The sequence below is a fragment of the Micropterus dolomieu genome, linkage group LG09 (genome assembly GCF_021292245.1).
Source record: "Micropterus dolomieu isolate WLL.071019.BEF.003 ecotype Adirondacks linkage group LG09, ASM2129224v1, whole genome shotgun sequence".
Taxonomy (NCBI): domain Eukaryota; kingdom Metazoa; phylum Chordata; class Actinopteri; order Centrarchiformes; family Centrarchidae; genus Micropterus; species Micropterus dolomieu.
The window spans coordinates 27334009-27355783 of record NC_060158.1 but is presented as its reverse complement, the minus strand read 5'-3'; the positions used below and the strand labels follow the sequence as shown (position 1 = coordinate 27355783).

The following is a 21775-nucleotide window of genomic DNA, read 5'->3' as shown; positions in this document are numbered from 1 at the left end:
AGACAGCTGCATGTTGCTGTAACCAAGGTGGAACGCTGAGTTCGCAGGCTGTAAACCCAAAAAAAAGAGCTAAAAGATGCTAAAAAGCCCAGAAGAGCTGAAAAGCAGTTCTCCACTCAAGCAACGCCCCTATTACATGTAGTCATATGATACAATGTTAATAAAACATATTGATTAAATAATAATGACGGAATGACATAATGTCATGTATGACACAAGTTATCAGACTGTTAGAGGTCATCAGTACACCATCAATACTGCCTTTGTAGCATTCCAAACAGTCACAGAAGTGAATTTGTTTTCAAAGTCGCCAGAATGTCTTGACAGTAGTCGTCCCTGTGCTTCTGAGAATACATTTTACCTGCACTGCACATATGCAAGACCTGTTAACGATCTGCTGCAAAATAACTTTTTAATTGAGTCCCTGATGGGAGTTTACCTTTAAACCACAGACTAGAAAAACAAGAGAGACCACCAAGGCTGACTGAGACACCCCTCAATCAAACAAACACAGTGTATACATACAGTAATACCTCGTTAATGCAACAATGATTCTCAAATCTCCTTAACGACACACACAGTGAAATTACCTACTGGGACTTTAATTTCATTTGTAACTAATTTGATTTTGTATTTCAAGAGAAGTCGGAGCATTTTCCGACTGATTCAATACAGTCAGTTTCTTGGAGCCAGCACTGCCATTAGCTGAACTGCTCGAGACAAGTTTCACAACTGCACATTGATGTTTGCTGACTGACCGATGAATAGGAGGACAATATAGAAGAATCGTGATTCTTGAACAAACAAATATATCTATATAGGCCAGTGTGCATCACACAAAGCACTTGTTGGACAGTCTGTGAGCGTCTGAAAACATTTTCTCCTGGTGACTCACAGTTGGAGCACGGAAACGCTTCTGTTTGAATCATCAGTACAAAAGATGAACAGCTGTGTTAGAAAATATCTAGTACTTAAAAAAGGTGAAGGTACAATCTTGTGTACATTAAATCTTAAGGTGAGAGCCTCTAACTGGCTTCTTCTTCATAGCAACGGTTGTTAATGCTTATGGGTGTAGTATTATTTAGGTCCACCTTCCATGCCGGACTGCTAGACAAAGTTGAAATTATTATGGCCATGACATAAACCTTGTTTATTATCTGGGAGAGTCCAGCATTTCTACATTAAGTAACACTGAGCATATCATTAAAACAAAATTGAAAATGGGAGTTCAGAGTGGGGAAAATACGTCTGGAACCACTTTAACAGCTCCATAGAGAGGGATGCGGCCAAAAAGGTTCGTACATTTCCGGAACAGACAATTCTACAATATTTATGCATTGTCTTGCCAATTGTGCGTGGGGTGTGAAAGTAGGCAGCGTTTGCACTTCTCTCTGAAATATCATCCTACGAATCATTATGTCAAGATCACAAAGACACAGCAGATTGTCCCCCGCCTTCGAGTACTGATAACAGGTTTAAACACATGTTGTGGCTGTACGACATAGTTTGTCGGAGGCACACTGAGACCAAAGTGCCTGCATCGGAACTAGACTGCCCCTACGCTATTGCAATTATTGTCTGCAATCAACTGACATAACTGAAAGTCAATATCCTTCCTACCTTTGGCGCTGATACTGCGCAGGTCTGTGATCTTCATCAGCGTTTTGGGGAACATGTGTGGTTTGCTGGGCCGACGCTTCCTCACATAGATCTTTAAAGCCTCCAGCAGCGGCTCCTGGAGCTGGTCCACCTTGGAAGGCTCCTCCAGGTCCTGACGGTCTGGCACACACACACACACACACACACACACACACACACAAATCAAGTCAGACTTGAGGCTCAATGATGACAAATCCATCGCTTGGCTTTATCTGATTCAGACAAGCTAGAGGCTAATACATGTATCATAGCATGAAGCGTGGGCTGATTAAGAAGGAAGAGTTTATCTCATTATGACAACTCGTTTGCTGCAGAGGAGATATTGCAGAGATGGTTACAATTAGATAACTTGTGCAGAAAACTAATTTGGATCCTTTCTTTTGAGTAGCCGAGGTTTTAAAGCCTCAAACACCAGGGAAGCAACAACTGAATGCATCAAAACTAATCAGAACACGCTGTATTCAAAGCTATGCATCTATTCAGAGACTGCTTTTCTGCAGTGATTATTTAGGAAGACTCAGTGGTCAAATGCACCAGCGCCTCTGCACTCTGAATAGAGACGCTGACTCAAATCCCTGATCAAAAAATGTTTTGGACCTTTCAGTGGGCAGCTTTCTTTGACTCCAGATTTCTCACAGTCATTGTACATTTATGATGTGTATGCCTTTTTATATATTTATTATACATCATATTCAGCCACTGGCAATGTGGAGAAGAACAACCTTCATTTTTTTTCATCACTTTATAATTTCTGTACCATTTGCAATTGGTCCAACAGATTGTAGCATTGGCAATTGATTATATAGATAATGGTAATAGTGTACTCTCTGTTCACTACTTAGTGAGATCAGAGAACTAAAACACTAAACGTCAGTCCAACAGGGCTAGAAGCATAAGCAGTCAGACGATCAGACGCAGCTTAGTCAAACTTATTTGGAAGAGAAAATGAAGGAGCATGGTAATGTTACCACCTAAATTAGATTAGACTGACTTCCTGGTTCAACTTGCCAGCGTTGTGCACGCTCAAGGGGTTGCTGCGAAATAACGACATTACAGATGCGCTCACTTTTGATAGATACTGTCATCTTGTTTACACCCTGTCTGATCATCTGTTGTACTTAATTTCAGTGTTCTAAGATCTAAGCAGTATCTTTGGTGAGTGTAGTAATGTGATCATAACCGATACAGCTGGTGCCAGAGCTACAAAAATAAAACCCAAGTTGTATTAAACTGTAGTTTCCCTTTAAAATCATGTTATTCCACGCCATCACTGTCAACACTGAGACAAATATTCATATGTCTTGGCTGCACCAGTTCATTAAGGTGAAATCTAGACGTCTCCAGCAACATTTCATGTTTTTCCCCAAAATTCAGCTTCACACATTTGCTGTCTTTGGAAACTTCACTAGAATTTAAAGTTTAGGATTACATTTTTTCAAATCTTGTCTTACAACATTATTCCTGTGCCCATATGTTCATTGGAAGAGATTTTGGTAGCTGTACTCCTCTCTGTCCATACTGGCCATAAAGAAATCCCTACAAAAAGCAATTTGAATGTAAGTGATGATGCTTCTTTCTCTGTTTTAAATGATTCTAACTTGAATATTTTGTGGTGTTTTGCTTTGGTTTGGACAAAACAAGACAACTGAAGACATCACCTTAGGATAATGGAAATTGTGATTATATTATTTACAGACTAAATAATTAACTAACTGAAAAAAAATTCAGTAGATGAAAATAATTGTTAGTTACAGCTCAAAACAAAACTAATATAAACACAGTAGACGCTGGGTCTTTTCTTGAACACACACACTACACCGTTAGGCCATATGGTGGCAGTGTGTGCACTGAAATCAGAAGCTGCTACACCTGCAGTCAAGGTGTGTGATTACAGATGCAATCAGAGATGTCTTGCACTGTCCATGGATTATGCAAGAGCCTGTAATATTTGCCAAGTCTCTGGGGATTGAGTATATAAATATATATTGTTGAATGAAACCCCAGCTGCGATGGAGCCTGAGCACTGATGACAATGACGGGCATAGGCGAGAGTGATAATGAGAACTGAACTTTTGGTGGATGTACAGTAAACTTTTGTGCGTAAATGTGTGGGTAGCCTGACATGCCTTGGGTATCTTGGTAGAAAACAACCACAGCAGACTCATTTCCTCTGAGAGGGAAGTTAAAACAATCCATTCAGCTACCTGACGCTGGTGTGACATACCTGTACGTCACCCCTCGATCCTCTCCTCTCCCTCCCATATTTGGCAGTCAGGATAGTGCTGCCTTAATGATAGCAACCTGTGGTTGACCTGGTATCAGACTCCCGTGGAGGCTGGCGTACTTTCATCCCAAACTGGGCTGCAACTCCACTCAATATTTAACTGGAGAAATCAATATGGGCTCACTATGCTGAATGGAGAGCAGTCAAGCATGGTTTGAATGTGGAGTGGATCAGTTTAATCATTCCACTCGGTCTACTCCAAGACTACACTATCAACTCTGTTTATCTCTGTAAATCTGAATTTATGCTAAATATATGATGTAATCAGGCTGCAAAAAGCATCCATATTACTGAAAGAAGGAGCGTTATGGGATTGGGCAGAAATAAACTGATGTGTCTTGGCTGAAGATGCAGATCCTTGATACTTTAGTGTTTCACAACCTGGGGTCAGGAGCTAAATCTGAGGGGTCACCAGATTATTAACAAGGAAATGTCTGGAATCAAAATTATGTAATTTTCCGACCTCAAATCTTTGCTTTTTACACGAGTCCAACTGAAATTAAATTATATGATTTTTCAGGTACAGCATACAGATTTGATTTCATAAATGTGCCCCTTGTCTTTGCATGTATTGGTGAGAAGATTGCTCTTTCTTTGCGTAGACAGAGAAATTCTTACATAGTGAATCAAATGATTTCATTTTAAGGCAAGTCTACATAACTATTACCACAAGTGGTAATAACTCCCTTATTTCCCAAGATTCTCATGAATCAGTTTAAAGAAGTCGTCATTAGGTGAGCTAACAGAGCGAGTGGAACAGGAAACAAACGTCTCCTCCTGGTGACGAAAACTTCTTGTTTTACTTTTCATGATAAAACTTTTGAAATGTTTACCAGAAATGTAGTGTAATAGAAGTTCAAAGAGAAAAGAAAATATATCTCCAAAGTCCTTTTTAGTATTCCCTTTATTTAACAAAACTGACATAAAAAACACTGCAAGAAGGTGGATGAGAAAATGAGAAGGGACAATCTTTGGTTTAACTGCTCCCAGCTCTTACACATATGCAACATGTGCAAGTAGGGCAAAGGAAACAAATATTTGTGTCTTTTCTCTGTAAGTTATATTGTTATCTTGTCAGTCTTTCCTGCAGTCCCTTCCTCCCCTCACTAAATGCCCAGTGATACTGCCCCGGCTCACCCACCTCCAGAGATGAGACAGATGGCGCTGAGGAGGCCTGTCTCCGTGTCGTCCATCTCGATGGGCAGCAGCTGGTTGGCGAAAGTGAACACCAAGTCGGTGAGTGGGCCGAAGCCAGCGTTGTGCATCTGCGTCCGGTTGAGGGTCAGCCCGTCTGAAAAGGTCATGGTGTCTTGGTCGGGGGTGTACCTCGTACAGATGCGCAGGATCTGACAGGGAGAGAAGTTAGGTAGGGAGAGGATTAGTCAGCAGGGACTTAGTGAAGAGGAAACTTTTAAGTGACATACAGTTGGGGGTTGATTAATAGAGTTTGGCTTTGAACATCTTTAAATTGAGCAGTTTTTATGGCAGAAACTGACACAGATTGGATGTTTACCTCAGACTTTTAATTCTTTTCAGTGTGGAATCAGTCAAATAAAGCCATTACTAACAACTCAAAAACCTTTCTTTACAAGCTTGTCATATTTAGACACTGCTTACTTCAAAATATTGCCTATGACAAACAGCAGCACAGAAGGACAATATAGAATATATCTTGCAAAGCACTGAAAGTGCTGAAAAACAATGAGAACTATGGAGAAACATAGTTATAAACAAACAAGATATAAACAGTAACACTAGTAGGACAAAGAAGGAAATTAGCAAAAACCACAGTCACTATCGAAACTGTCCTTTACGTGAGGGTTTCAGTACAGTTTTGGCTGGGAGCAGATTTAGCCCACTCTCTAGTTTCATACGAGAGTGTATAATATTTCCGCCCTCTAGCCTTCCTGAAGATCGGAAAGGTGTATTTTTGACCAGAGGACTTACACACTGATATAACACCCGCCGCCCCCAAATGGCCAAAACAATCAGTATTAGTGTAGTTTTACAAGTGACAAAATATGCTTTTGTGTGTAATGTGAGTGAACCAGGCCTTTAATCAGAAGCAATAGCCTATAGTCGTGTCTGGTTTTCATTTTCTTTACCTGATATAACACTTTAACCATACCATGACTGAGGATAAGCAGCTAACCAGGGCAGGTAAAATGAGACTCTATGTCAGAAGTCTGATCCTGGTTACCATAAAAAGCAGCAGAGACAACAAGCACAACCAAAACAATGCCCTTCCATACACTCAAAGAGAATAACCTTTAGGTCTCCTGCTGCACTGCATGTGTGTGTTTGTGTGTGTGTGTGTGTGTACACCTAATGAAGCAACTGATGGTGGATGTGAAACCTACAGTAGCCTTTGAAGCTATTTGAGTGGGCTGGCTCTGACAGTGAGTGGCAGGCGTGTCTGCAACATGAAACAGAATAAAACATGGCTACTGGCGGTGACTCGTACCGGCTGGCCAGGCCTGCGCTTAGACAGACACACACACACACACACACACACACACACACACACACACATATATATACACACATAGTGTTTGATCTTTCCTCTCACACTCCCTCACCCAGCCCTTGTGCACAATATCTACGCCCTTCACCATAGAAATGTGGTACTGTGGATGTTGATGGCTGAGCAAAAGCCAGAAAGTCATCACAGGCGGCCTTCAACTTCTCACCTCTGTGTCCCTGGGAGTTCACTTCACTGCTTTGTCACATATGACAAGTATGATTTAGTCAATACTAACTCCAAAATCCATCTATTATTAAGGCACTGCCATAGAAGCAGAACCAGTTAAAACATGCACACACAGAACAACAAATACTGTATGTACAGCAAACTAATTCTCATTTTCATCAGCATTCATTTGTGTCTGATTTAGCTACTTTGCATTTACACCTCACATAAATCTGCATCTTCGTGCATAAATCATGGATTTTTACAATCCCTCAACAAAATGCGCATCATCCTTTATCCTGTACCATTTTCTAATGTTTCATGGCCTTTATGAGCACATATACCAGGCTACGGGGAGTGTTTGCTATTTTCTATTAAAGGTCCCCTTTTATAAACTAATGGCATTTACTAATATTTTTTATATCCAGTAAGTAGTAGCAGTTAGGTTGTTCTAAAAAATTGTTTAGATAGTGTTTATCATTTCTTTTTGTTATTTACATTACTTCTACCGATTTAACATATGCAACGCAACTTACAATTGCTATGTCAGAGGTCACACATTGGTGGATGTGTCACAGTGGGAATCGAATCCAGGTCTCTCACACCAAAGGCATGAGTCTTATCCACCGCTGTATTGCCATCCCATTGTTATAACACAGTTATTAGTAGTTACTAAAGGTTTTTAAGCTATACTAAGCCTGTGGCTTCAAGTGTTAATAGTATATTAAAGTGACTAATGTGTGTATATTGTTTCAAGGCTGACAACATGGAGCTCCCATCATCCCAGTCACTGGAGGAGCGGTTCATTCATGTCATGTCACCTCTCTTTGACTTTCCCCTTTGAGAGGGGAGAGTGCAGAAGCTTTCAGAGATCCTGCAAAAAACAATATCTACCATTTGCTAATTCATACTGAGCGTATGTTTGCAACATAATCCTGCAAAAATATGTGCTTTCACATAGCCTTCACTGCCTTTCCAGAACCAGTGGCATAGAAAAAGACAGTTAAGTGTAACACAACATCCGGCATGCCAGCTTTGGCTTTTCACTTAAACACTGTTACTGCCAACATTGGCATCTCAGAGGCGGATCAAATCTGACCCCGCTTTCCGCCTCCGTACATTTCATACAGCGCAGCGAGCTGGCAAAAATAACGCAGTTTGAAAGTAGCTTGTGTTAGGAGCTTCGAAAATGGTGCTTGAATTGTACTTGGAATGTTATTAACATTTAGCTTGCTAGCTACCACTGTAATGTGGCGACATTTACCAGGAGCAGAAACCAAACCAACATACGTGCTGTGATGCTGTGGCACAGGACTCGCCAGGCCAGAGTTTCTGGAACGTGCAAAGAGGGGGATTGTAGAAAGTGAGCAGTCTGATGAGGAGGTTTAAGTTGAATGATAAGCATGTTTAACCGTGAGCAGTGAAAAGATTTAAGCTGAATGATTAATACGCATCTTGTAAGTTTGGAAAACAATTTACTGTTTATGTTTTAATAGCAATCATAATTTTGCTTCAAATTTCACTCTGGTCTCTTCAAGTTTGTATTCAATATAACACCTTATTTTCTCAATGTGTGACAGAGAAATGCATTTTATCAAAATATACTTGGTTCATCTCTACCCCTGCCTAAGAGGCATGTGAGAAAAAGATATTGTGGTGATTACTTTCTAAATAGTTTTCTTTCCTGTGTTTATGACTTAAGAACATGTGACCCCCCCCCCACCACAGAAACCCACAACAGTCTAGCATGCATGAGGGAGACAGAAGAGGCGAGACAGCCATTTGCCTTTTTCGTTTTTCCATCTCATTACTGAAGCTACATTAGTACAGGACATTGCTCCACTTAACAACTCCTAAATAACAAACAAACATTCAGCTGGTGCAGCATTCCACTCTGCACACATTACCACATCTGTACTCCGTAAATAACACTCAGCATAATTAACAAATGAGGAATGAGAGACTGTGCGACATGAAAAAAACTGACGACTGTCCCAAAGAAGATTAGAGGCAGAAAAATGTTTCTGTGTATGTAATAGAATCTCTGCTACAGACAGCTACTCCACATGAGGAATTGAATTGACTGGCATGATCAATTAATCGGATCTCCCTGACTCCCATTGGCCGGCGGGGTGGGTCAATAAGGTTTGAGGATTGGTCTAATGGGTGCTGGGCTTGAGGTTAAACCCACCAATCCCCCGGAGTTCTGAGGCTATTGACTCACCACACAGTCTAAACGAAATAATAGGCTCTTACACACCGAGGAATAACAGGGAAATTAGAAAATAAATATCAGAATACACTACAACTCGTCATCTGGTAAAGGGGTATGGTTATATAACTGTGTTATGTCACTGCTATGACAGTTCTGGGAAGCTTTTTAGCTCATTACTGAATATTTTAAAAGAGTTCTGCTGTACTGAAGAAGCATCTAAACTGTATATCTCTGTGAAACTCGGTTAAAGGGAAACTGGTTCACACTATGATCAGCAATGTATAAAAAAGGCAGGAAAGAAACTGGGACTGGAACACTGTAAACTATATCAACTTAAAAAAAACAATTGGAACAACTCATGATTGGATCATTTCCACACGGCTGTACAAAGTCAGAATGCTGTCACAAATGTACTTTTAAAAAGTACTTTGTGAACATTAAAAGTGAAGACAGAGGTATTGTCAGGTTCTTCTCTTTACTACGAAGAGCATCCACATTTCACAAGCCAATTTTAGTTTGGCATGAGATGATGCATGCCAGGTTTGTAGATGACTGGGTCAATGGTCTACCAAACGTTGGTAATCAGATTGATGCAAAAAGCAAATCTGGGCTCAACAGTCCACTTACTATATATATTTCACAAGTTAATGGTAAAAATGTAATGATTGTCTTATGTATAATAAACCTTTATGTCCATTGTACTGGGTAGGTCTCTATTCACTATTGCAATCATTAAAAAGCAAAAACAGTAGGCTTATATAACGTTACATTCAGTAGGAAGTTAGCTAGCATTAGCTAACTAACATTACATTAGGAACAATCCACAGCCGAGGTTTTGGAAAGAGAATAAATCGTACTTCTCCTATCAACCGTCTCTGGGTAGCAACTGGACGGACTCTTCTGAGACATCTTGTCTCAGAAGAGTCTTGTCTCTCTTGACTTCTCTTGTCTCTCTTGACAACTTCTAAAATGAACAATACAGTATTTGCTTTTTTATAGATTCTGGATTTTCCAATGGAAGGAGAAGGAGTAGAGAGTATAAAATTTAAATATAAATCATTTTTAACAAGGTAATTGAACCTTTTTTGTGGAAAAACCACATCAGGCACAAATTATTATAGTGTTTTTACGGCTGGAAATGACAGAAGCAGTTGAGATGAGGTTGCTACCAACTAGGCAAAACATGCACCACAGTATTTCCATCTTAACAACAGAAGGACTAGTCTCATTCCTTAAACAACAAGTGTGTTCGCCCAAAATAAAAGCACCCACACCAACCAGAATGTCCAGGCAGGCAGCTTTCAGGAGCGTGATCTGGTCCGCGATGGTCAGCCCCGTGAAGCCAGGCACTCGTTTGGCAAATTCCACGATCTTGATAATGCACTTAGTGGCCAGCTCGCTGAACTTGTCCCACAGGCCCAGGTCCAGCCTCACACGGTGGTCTGCACTCGAGTTCTGTAACACACACATACACACACATTTGCAGACCCACACAAACAGAGAGTAAGGCGCCAGGCGAAGAGGCAGCTACTTTCGTCATTGCACAGGCTGCTGCTAATGATCTCCTCAGTGCACCCTCTTCACTCTGCTCTATATGTGTCACACTTACATACAGTAAATAGGCTCCATAAGACCTGAGCTCTCAAACACTGGCAGGATTGTTGTTGTGAATACGCTGAGCTGAGCCGGGCGGCCCGGCCCTGCGATAATGAGTGTAACAGTGTCAGTAGGATGCTTTGGCAATGATGGGATGCAGAAACAGAGCTGTGACAGGTAGCACAGAGGGGTTTGAAGCCAGAGGTGCCATTAATACCACTATATGGTCCAGAACCTACACAAACACTGGCAGGGAGTGGGGATAGATGGGAGCCAGGGAGCAATAAAGACACAGATCGCAATGTGCGGAAAGAGGAAAGAGTGGAAGTAAAAGTGCTGTATGATGCCAGAGAGAGGAAAGAAAGAGATGAAATGACAGATGAAAGGGAGGAAAGTTAAGTATGTGAGAGCAGAGAGGCATTGTGGGAGGGGGAAGGGAAGAGAAGCCATGAATCCTGGGAGTGATGTGTAAGCCAAGGTGAGCTTGAGCCATCGGTTTGTTGATTTATGGCCTCTGATTAATAATCACATGACAGCTGGTGTCGCCCACCTCTGATATGTTCTTTCTAATTATTATTTTGCATCTTTGCCAAGAAAAATCATTCTGCAACTTTCAACAGCATTCCCATCCCAGCAACTTATTTTGGTAGTTTTGGTCATCATTATTATCAGTTATGATAACACTGTATTTTCCAGGTTAATTGCTGAGATCTGGGACCACGGTGACGACAGAAACAGACCATGATGGCGCGAAATTGGCTCTCAGACGGGAGCATCATTCACCGGCCCATACAGGTCCCGACCAACACATCACTAGGAGATATCATGCTGGACAGACTCAGATTGACAGAGGGGAGAAGGAGCAGCAGTTGGGGAACTGTTTGGGTGTAGTGAGGGGAAAAGCTGTGATGTGCTGGCTGACGGTGGGGATGGAGCATCTGATAATCACTTGTTTGTTTTCTGATGGTTTACATGGAATAGCCCATCTGTCCTGCATGAGTGAATCTCTCCATGGAGCGAGGGCAGAGTTTCTCACAGGAGGTGACACCAACACTAACACCGTTCAAAGCTCCTCGCTCGTTCAAACTTTGCTACGCTTTTGATTTTTCTCTGTTTATTCAGGCTTTGTTGCTGAAACACGTTACGTATGACAGAAATACAGTCATTGGAAAAGGAAGACAGGGTTTTTGGATTACAGAGCAGCGGACCATGATGCACTCGGCTCGATCGAGTGGACTGGGTACCATGGCGGGTGATCACTCAGAGGAGAGGAAAGACTGCTGGGATGGGAGCCATGTTGGTCCAGTTTTGACTGGAAGCAGGAAAAGTCATTCGGATACACTGTCTGTTCACCATGAATGTCTATACAGCATTTTGAAAGATGCAGAGAGAACTGATCGTTAAATGTTTGGGGTCGGGCGGGAAGTCATGTTGAAAAGCAGAGGCTATTTATTAATTTCTTTTAATTGTATTTAGTTTTCTCTTGTTTTCTTGTTGGTGTTTATTAGTTATCAGTTATTAGTATTAACATGTACTACTTGCTTACTCATTCTTGTCTCTATTCCTGTACTGCAAAACTTTGTACTAAATCGTACAACTACTAGTGTCTATGTTGTTGTTGTTGTTGTTGTTGGTGTCTTCTTGCGGTGGGGTGAGGGGGAGGTAAATGATAAATGGACTGTACTTGTATATCTTCTGACCGCTCAAAGCGCTTTTACACTACATGTCACGTTCATACATTCACACACTGATGGCTAAGGCTACCATGCAAGGTTTGGGGTTCAGTATCTTAGAGCCATGCTGTCTACTGCTTCCCCTCTTTTTGATTTTTCCTTTATGGAACAGGGCTAGATCTTGATCATATAAACAAATAATTAACAGCAATATAAAATATATAAAAACTAGAAAGTGCTCCTTTTAGTTAGGGGTTGTACACCGTATAATTTACAGACCTCAAGAGAGACAGAAAACGCCTGTAATTGACTGTTGCATAGCCACAACTGCAAAGAGACAAAGAGAGCTTTGTGTCTCCTTACAAACTCCTTGGACATTTAGGCTGTTTATTTAGCATAAACAATGGTAATGAAGTCAGTAAAAATACAGCAAAAGGAAAAGATACATTTGAATCAAAATTACAAACTTGGCAGTAGTTTACAATAAGCAATGTTCCTAGTATACCTGTATACTATCTAAATTAAAGCCTGTTTCTTCTAAAAGCTTGTTCTCTCACTTTATTATCAGAATTGTTGTTCATTGTAATTACAGCTACTTCTACAAGGTACCTTGTACTTGTATTTAACCAGTTAATAAAATTAAATTAGTGTCCTAAATTTGATCCTAAAAGAACCAGAATCTGCTTATGAAGTGCAGACCATGTTTGAGTTTCAAATTGTAGAACGTATATTCTCCCCATTGCTCATTTGAAAACTCAATAACACCCAGAAAATAACTCAAACTACTTAGCATATGTAGGAAGACGAGCCAAGTTATACAGACCAACACTCCTGAAGCTGTTGAAGAAGAAGAAGCCAACTGTAAATGACCAACTACTATGACATCCTTTAGTCAAAATCCAATATGTACTCAATATGTTTGCAAACTTCAATATCCGTCTAAGCTCAGCCCCAGGAGCTCTTTCATTGTGAGAGGACAGCCCCAACCAGCCCACTGAAGGGACTAAGGAGACTAAGAGCGGCCCTCGGCTTCACAGCACATCAATCCTGTTGAGGTTGTTACTGTGAGGCAGTTAGAGCCGCAGCTGCCGGACAATGTCTCAAGCAAACAATCTATTGTGTGGCCACCCAAGAGAGAGAGGGAGATAAAGGGAGACGAAGAACAGCTGACAGACAGAGAGAGAGAGATATCATTAAATATGATCTGGGGTTAAGTGAGAGGCACATTAAGGCCATGCTTAAATCACAGACAACGAGCTGCAGTCGACACAACAGCACTACGGACGCACATTCCACTGATTGACGTCCGATTTGATGGGGAAGGAGGAGGTGCCAAGACATGAGCGTGTGACAGAAGGAGAGAGAGAGAGAGACAAAGTGTTTGCACAATGCACATATGTTGGGGGGGATGGAGGTGGCTGATATTAAAGCAACTCATCTTGCTCTTCCCTCTGGGTGGAGAGGGATAAGGAAAAAAAAGGGGGGGAGCTGAGGAGGGAGGAGGGTGGGATCATTCGCCGTTGGATTTTTTTTTTTCAACCCCCCTGCAATCTCAGTCAATTACACAAGTCCCATAATTCAATAGAGCGAAAACAAGGAAGTTGCAGGGGAATTCTAATTTCATTTAAGAACATTTATCCAAACAAATTAGACAAGTTGCGACATTAGAAGAGAAGCAGGCAGCGTAGAAACGAGCACTCTGCAGTATATCAGCAGGCTCGTGTGTACAGATGCAGAAAGGGAAAAGGCAGTAAAAGCAGCCAGCACCTGTGACGAATAGCAATGGCGGACAAACTGTAATGTGGCTAATATCTTCAGGCTGGGACGTGTACTGTACAGCGGCAGCCGTCGGGCCCCTGCGAGCGCTAATGTTTTAGTTTGTCTTTGAAACTGCCAGCCTCATTTTTCATCACCATCACTGTCAATGAAGCGTTATTCATTGTCAAGCTAAGCCCTCTCACTCGCGCAGCTATCTCCGCTAACCCAGCAATGAACTCCTAAATCACTGCAGACTAGGATTTGAATATTTCACCACCATAATTGGAGCTTTAACCTAATCTAGGGGCGCGGAAGCTCCTCTTCTGTTTCCGACGAGGAGGACTCAAAAGGCGCATCAGGATCCAATCGCTTGTAATAATGAGGAACTTCTCACAGTCTGTGAGCAAGCATAATTACCACTGATCCAGATTAAGGCTTTATCTGAGGCCTCACTGCCACTACAACAAACAGCAAACACTGGCTTATATCATAACCAGGGAGCAATATTTTTGCTATTATGTCCTGCTATTTTCAAATATGGATTTTGCCTCAATGCAGACTGTTTATTTTGTAAAATCAGGAAGTGTCTCGTGGGAGGGGGAACGGGATGAGGGTGGAGTAGAGGGTTTACAGCGATTAGGAGCTTTGTGTTGGGATTGAAAGGGGAAAAATGAAGAGTCTCGAGATGGAAGCTTACTATCCATCGAGACAGCGGCAGCCGCAGCAGCAGTGGCAGCAGCAGCAGCAGTGTACAGCTGCACACAGCAGAAAGCTAACAGCTACAGTGTATGCCAATTTGCTCCATTAGAGCATCTCTTCCCCACCTCCGCTCCAAACTTTATTGTCAGTGACTGAATGAGTTTCAACACCATAACAAGAGAGACATTACTGCACATTATGGCTGCTCAGTGGATTTGTTTATCTAGTATAAACAGTATTTTACATGATTGACAGTTGTCATGAGATTTCCGAAACTAGCACCACCAAATCATTAAACATACGCCTCCCCACTTCTGCTCTCAAACGCTCCCTACAGAAGACTGTTTGTGGAGCGCCTGTGTCAATCACAGCCCATTCCCGCCGACTGTAATCTATATGTAAGTCAGCTTAAAAAACAAACACATTAAACGCTGTCAGCTCACTGCACAATGCTGCCATGCCTACATGTCAATCAAAGCGCTGCTATCTCTGCTTGCTATCAAGCTATCAGCCGTCCTGCAGCTCCAACCGTTTGCCTGTCAAAGCATCACAAATCTCAACCGAACAAGGGTTTGCAGCGCCGAGTACTCGCTCTAGAGGTTTTCTCGACATTTGTATGACCTCCAACTTTTGCACTGAGTCATGACAAGTGGAGAGCCGTCCCTCAGGGGGGGAAGAGAAGCTCGTTGTCACTCAGATGAGGGGAACGTACAGTCCTTTCAATACAGGGTCAGCCGCTTTGCGACTGGACAAGCAAGGGCCTGATGTGTCCAACTGACGAGATTCTTCAAGGTCTTGCGCGGAGCATCCCCTCGCTATCTGGCCTTTCATGGGTTGTTAGTTTAGCGCCGGGCCCGGCGTTTGAGGGTTTGAGGGAAGTTCAGGGACAGAACAGAATGCTCAACCTTGATGTCTGCTGGGAGATAACAGGGCTAATAAAGCCCTCACAAACCCTGACAAGCATTCTCGACACCCAGCTTAGCTCCGTCGCACACCAGCGCACGAATGTGTCGCTTCCGCACCCGTTTTGATTCACGGAAGCAGATAATGAGGCAAGTTGGATTAACTGCATTTATCCCACTTTTCAGACATGCAAAAAACTGCATGTCTGACTCAAACAGCCAGATGGGCAGCTGCCTGGCTGGCAAGCATTTCCCCGATGTGTTTGGTGTTGGCAGCTGCAATGTCTTCCATTCCTGACATGTCTTTGTAAATTTCTCCTCTTGCTGTTGTGACACATAAAAACTGTTTTTTTTTTTTACCATCTCTGATTCATCTCACCAGAGGCAGCTGGAGGTCATGATGTGTTAGCTGCACAGTGCTATTATGATGCATGCTTTTTGTCTGTGCTTCCATCACACTTAATGTCCAATCAATAGCTATTGAGAGAAGAAGAAGTGTTTTGCCTCGACATCTGAGCTCTCAAGCTGCATTAGACGGGGATTTAGAGTACAGTACAACAGATTGATTAACATTATGAGCTCTGCACTCGCGGCTAGTTTGTAAGACCGGATCAAAGGAGCATATGGTGCCATTGACAAAACATGGAGAAAAAGAAGCATTGTAGCTCTCTTGTGTTTATGATTCAAAAAGAAGTACAACCGAAATTGAACACTTGTATTGATTTACTGTACAGATGTATACAGAAAGGTTTTTCAGGCACCGCATGACAGTGAACTCACCGTGGTGTATTTGCCAAGCTGGCAGAGGGAGGGGAAGGTTTCTTGATGGGCCTTACGAATCTTTTCAATGATGGTCTCCAGCTCGGCTGTCAGCTCGTAGCTCTCTGCCAGCTCCGGCTTTGGGCTCTCCTTCTTCTTCTTATTCCGGTCATTTCGAACAGCTGAAGGAGAACAAAGGATTAGGATTAGCATCAACAATGACTTGCAAATGGCAGACTTGATCGTTGAAGCGAATGTGGATGTTTGAAACAAAATACATACAACAGACAACTTGATGAACAATGGAACTTTGTTGCTAGTAAGCATTTTTCTGGTTACTTTTATGCGATGCAGCAAGTTTTCATGTTTTAAACTGGGACCTTATATAAGGACAGAAAGTTTCTAGCTGCAGTCTGCTCTGTCAGCGCAACCAGTCTCAGTCAGCTTAGTGCCACTGGCAAAGTCTCAAAACAGGGGAAAACAAAAGTTTCTATGAACACTGAAGTGCTTCATAAAGTGTGATTTGTGTGGCCATTATTAATTAATTTACTTGATCAGTTAACTCTTAGAGCTATTTTGGTGCTTTTTATGTGGCTCAGCAGGGTAAGTTAAGGTTGATACTCTTTTTTTTTGATTGGGATGATGTATGGTTTTAGAAGTCAAAGGGACACAATAAAGTTAAGGGTACAATTTTGAGGTATTGTGGTGTACATTTAATGCTACTTTATTCTTCTACCCACTACATTTCAGAGGGAAGACATTTGTATTTTTACTTCACTACATTTATCTGACAGCTAAAGTTACTAGTAACTTTGATAAATATTCATAAATCATATAACAATGGCAGGAGCAATTCTATATAATAACTTAACTTAAGTTGTTTTGTTGCTAACATTTCTGTATGTGCTTCTACTATATATAGTAAATATTGTAAAAAATATTTTGAAAGCAGGACTTTTATTATGTGATATTGTTTCTTAAGTAAATGATCTAAATACTTGCTTCCACCACTGCTTACAATGATACAATGAAAAAATGCGGCCTAAATGTCTTTATTATAAATGCACTAACTTCAAAAATTATATTCATTTTCAATGATAGTGAACTGAGATTGCGATAACTCTGGATTAACACACCTGATCACAAGTATGAGAAAAAGAAAAATGAAGCAAGACTGAAGTATAGTTTTAGTCAAGTTGTGTCTCAGGTACGCTTTGATTGATCTTCACTTTTCAGTTTTTAATCAAATTACACATTGTCACTTGTCAATCAAGTTAATCAATATTTTTATGTCCAAATGGTCAAAAGGAGAGTGAGTAGGTTTTTCAGTCAAGAAGGGTGTCAGCAGAGCTTCCTGTCAGTGTACAGTTTCAACAAACTTCACCAATCACAAACTTAGGGCAGCCTTCATGTAGCCTGAGAGGTGAAACCCAGGACTAAAAAGAAAAAGCCAAACACGCACTTGCTGCAGCTCACAAAGCTTATAGGTACTCTGTAGAGTTTTTGACCACTAATAGTGCTATGAGGAAATGCTTTTAGAGCTGTACATGTTTCAGATCTTAAATATTCATGACTAAATTAGCAACAATCCCAGTGTTCACTCAACTACAACTTCAACAGGAATCTATGGGTAAACAACCCCACAAAAATCACATTTTGATTCTGTGTGTGATATCACCTTTATCCTGCTGAGCAGTGCCTACTTCAAACCACTGAGAAAAGCAAGGACAAAAACACAACACAAAATCTCACATGTGAAAAAACACAAAGTGCTCAAATATTGGCAGAAGCTTTCGTAATGAAGGACCAAAACACTCAAAGTAAGAAGACAAAAAATAAAAGAAAGTTATCAGGGACTTTAAGAGGGGCCCCTGTTTTGTTAGGGTTTGCATCCTTGGTGAGAAACAGGGGATATAAACGTAACTTTGTTATAGAGGGTGTGCATTGATGTCACGTCACCTTCCGGAACACGCTGGACTGAGTGGCAAAACATCTGTTACCATGGCTGCGTTTAGCAAACCGGGAGTAAAACAAATGATTATTTGCTCAAATTAAAGGCAGTCAGACTCGACAGTGATCCTTACTGCTTACCAAAGAACCAGCGGTCCAGCTCTTTCCCATTTTAGCTGTTTGTGTTTTAGCTGATTCAAGCTAGCACTGCTGCTTGTCTTTGTGCCACTCAGTGAGCGTAACTGCGTTCTGTGACGTCATGTGTATACTCTCTATAACTAATTGGGTACCTTTTAATGTTGCTGTAAGTATATAATAGGAACTGAAGGTGATCTAGATGAGCATCAACTCTTAGTTAACCTATAGCTTCTCTTATATAAATCATGACAGCTGGACAGTAAGAGGATGCTTTGCCGTCCACAAAATAATACACTACAAGAAATGTTTCACAAAATAAACTGGAGCAGAAACTGTTAGGAGAAAGTTCTACTGTATAAAACAAGCAGGAGCTACAACTCAACACACAGAATGATCATTCCAGCATCACAAGTCTCTGATCAGCTGCACAAACATTAAGGAGTGGAGCTGGAGAGAAAGAACTGTGCCCATTGTCATTGCTGAGACACCCAAGGGACCTTCCTTGGCTGACAACACAACAGTCACATCCTCTGCCCTAGTTTACAATAAAACCCTTTATATTCATGCACTAAAGCCACCTCGTGATCCTGTATTGCATTAAGCTGGTTGAAAAGGAAAAGTAGCTGAGAGTGGGTTGAGGTTTATTCCTGGTCCAGACACAGTACTGGTACGTGACCGTGAAGAGTTTCTTGGCATTACAAATTTGCGAGAAACCCTTTATTCCATTTAGGTAGCTATACTTAAAGACCACACCCACATCAGCATCAAAAAGGCTTTACTTTGCAGTTCTGTGGCCAGCTGCAATTATATTTACGAATTAAATTGTTAAAACTGCACTAATAGATTTTTTATACAAAAGGCCAAATGTGTAATGTGAGTCACAAACCTGCGGAGAATCATAACCTAACCAGCAATTCCCCTCAGCTCTGCTAAATCTTTAAGCCTCTTTTAGCTTCTTGTTTTGGTTTTTCAAGCTGCAAACTCTACTCTCATCAACCTTGTTTCCAGTGTTGTCGGTGGTGTCACACCATGGAAAGAAAACGAAAACCTCCAGTCTGAACAATTAGCTTTTGTATATTGCATTTGTATTGGATTGCTAACAAGAAAAGTGATTTAAACAAACAATATAATGGGCATAATTAATTGCATTAGTGTTAATATTAGATTTTACTGGGCTGACATAAATTGTTTTTCCTACTAACAACACTACCAGTTGAGCTACATACCCCAGTACCTTTTGGTAAGCAGAGCTTTAGAGAGCATAAGTCACTCGCTTCCACTTCCGGCCCATGAAACCTTATTTTGGTAAAAAAAATATGTACAGTAGTCAATGGCGAGAGACAACTTATTTTTTGATACTGTTTGAATTGTGTCCTGAATTACAGATATGATGTTTGTTTTTACAAGATTTTACAAGATAATTTTGTCTGTCAAGAAAGTTGCAGTTTGTCGTATAACAGTAAAGTTACATATAGTTTTGTGCTTGGTTGCTGCTAGCTAGATAGCTTAGTTATGTTCCACACAGAAATATATATCTCACCTGATGTGTTTAATCCAACGACTCTCTGCCCTTTTAACATCTACATATGTAAGTTCTTTGACGTTTGCTTCAGTAACGTTAGCTTCAGTCATTGAGAGAAAAAGTCACAACGTCACATACGTTACTTTTGTGTTTGTGGTCTTTGTAATTATGTATTTTCACAGTCTTATACCTCAACAGTTTTACATCAAACTGCGACTTTCTTGACTTTTAAATGTACATTTTAAATTGACCATCATCATATGTTTGATTTTGTCTATATTGTTTTTGTTTATAGTTTATACATGTGTTCTCTATACTGTAGCCTGTGTCTTATTTTATTATTGTATTATTGTATAAGTAAGCACATTGTGAGCAATGTACAATCCAGAGTCAAATTCCTCGTATGCGTACACATACCTGGCAATAAAAGCTGATTCTGATTCTAATTCAGACCACAATTCAAATAGGATCAAAAAATTTGTTGTCTCTTGCCATTGACTACCGTACATATTTTTTCCGAAGTAAGGTCCCATGGTGGTCCACCGGAAGGGGAGGGACTTAGGCTCTCTATAGAGAGCTGAAGTGAAAAAAAATCTGTTTATTTAATATTTCTCTTTTTTTTTAGCTGTCTTTAACAAACACCATTTCCCATAAGCCTTAGACCTTAGAGCTTACAGCTAAATGTTGCAACTTGACAAAGAGTCCATGGACGAGTTGAGGTTCCCATGGTTAGCTCAGGAGGAGACTGAGCAGTGTAAATGTTTTAAGACGGCAGCGATTACGTTTCAAAAAATGGAACAAAATCAGAAGAGAGCTTTGGTAAATTTGATGGATATGGACAAAACCAAGTTACCATGACAAGTACCCCCACACTGCTGCGTTCATTAGAGCTGTAGTGTGTTCTGTGCTCACAAAGTTATTGTTGTTTAACTTAAAATCACAAAGTTTCAATTTCTAATGTTGCTGTGGAAGCCTATTGGTGTTTCAATATGGAAAATAAACTCCAGGAACATGCTTCATGTTTTTCAGAAGAAGACAAATGAAAAACACTGATGAGCAATTGCGTTGAGTTCCAGAAACTAGTGGAACAGAGGCTAGCGGTGACTTCATGATTGTTTTTAAATTTTCTATTGAAGGGGGGGGGGGGGGGGGGGGGGGGGGGGGGTCAGAAGAGAAACCACAGGATCCGCAGATGGACCAACAGTCAATCCGTTCCAAAAACAATGTCAAGTACGTCTAGTGTAGAAAATTATTTATAGCTAGTTAGGTCAAGTGGCCAAAACAATCAATTTATTCAGAAGTAGGATATTTGACAATAATATTAAATAATTCAGTTTGGCTTGTGAACATTATGGCCATAATGAGAGTTTAATGCACTCATGTCTATACCGCACTCATTTACCAGTCCACTGGCTCGTACATGGTGACTATTTTTAGTTTAATGTGATCTATTTACTGTAATCTCATGTGCAGATGTGCGATCGGGGATAAATCAACAAATCTCCATAGAGTGTGTAGACCATAACTGGTTTCCCTGACTACTGACAGTGAATTATGCTGAACCTTACATTGCATTTCAGATTATAGCATTTATCCCCATTATCAGGCATTAACCCCACAGGGAATCTACCTCAAATATCTCATCTGTTTTATCAATAATGTTTTCTAACCTTAAACTAGTCTCTCCTGATTGAAATGATGCACATTAACTGCATCAACACAATTCATTAAAAAAACAGAAATATCATTCTCACAGATGGGATCCTTTCAAAATATGCCAGTACTTTCAAATGCAGCCAAATCAGTCACAGCCAGGGAGACCATATGTTGTATTATATCTGTTTCATTTTAACATACAGAACATGTTACACCCACATCTCACATCTCCACATCATCATACCATGTCACAGCATCAAAATGATAGAAGTCAA

At 40.8% G+C, this 21775-nt stretch overlaps 1 protein-coding gene across 2 annotated transcripts in view; it reads right to left on the bottom strand.

Moving 5' to 3' along the window:
* The window catches only part of LOC123977056 (retinoic acid receptor beta-like), a 182034-nt gene that overhangs the window by 91107 nt on the left and 69152 nt on the right, over positions 1–21775 (bottom strand). For both annotated transcript variants that reach the window (XM_046059524.1, XM_046059523.1), the window contains exons 4-7: positions 16256–16416; positions 10126–10302; positions 5085–5289; positions 1621–1779 (exon numbers count right to left, since the gene is read on the bottom strand). In XM_046059524.1, coding sequence (XP_045915480.1) covers positions 1621–1779; positions 5085–5289; positions 10126–10302; positions 16256–16416 — 702 coding nt within the window. The remainder of the gene's footprint in view (positions 1–1620; positions 1780–5084; positions 5290–10125; positions 10303–16255; positions 16417–21775) is intronic.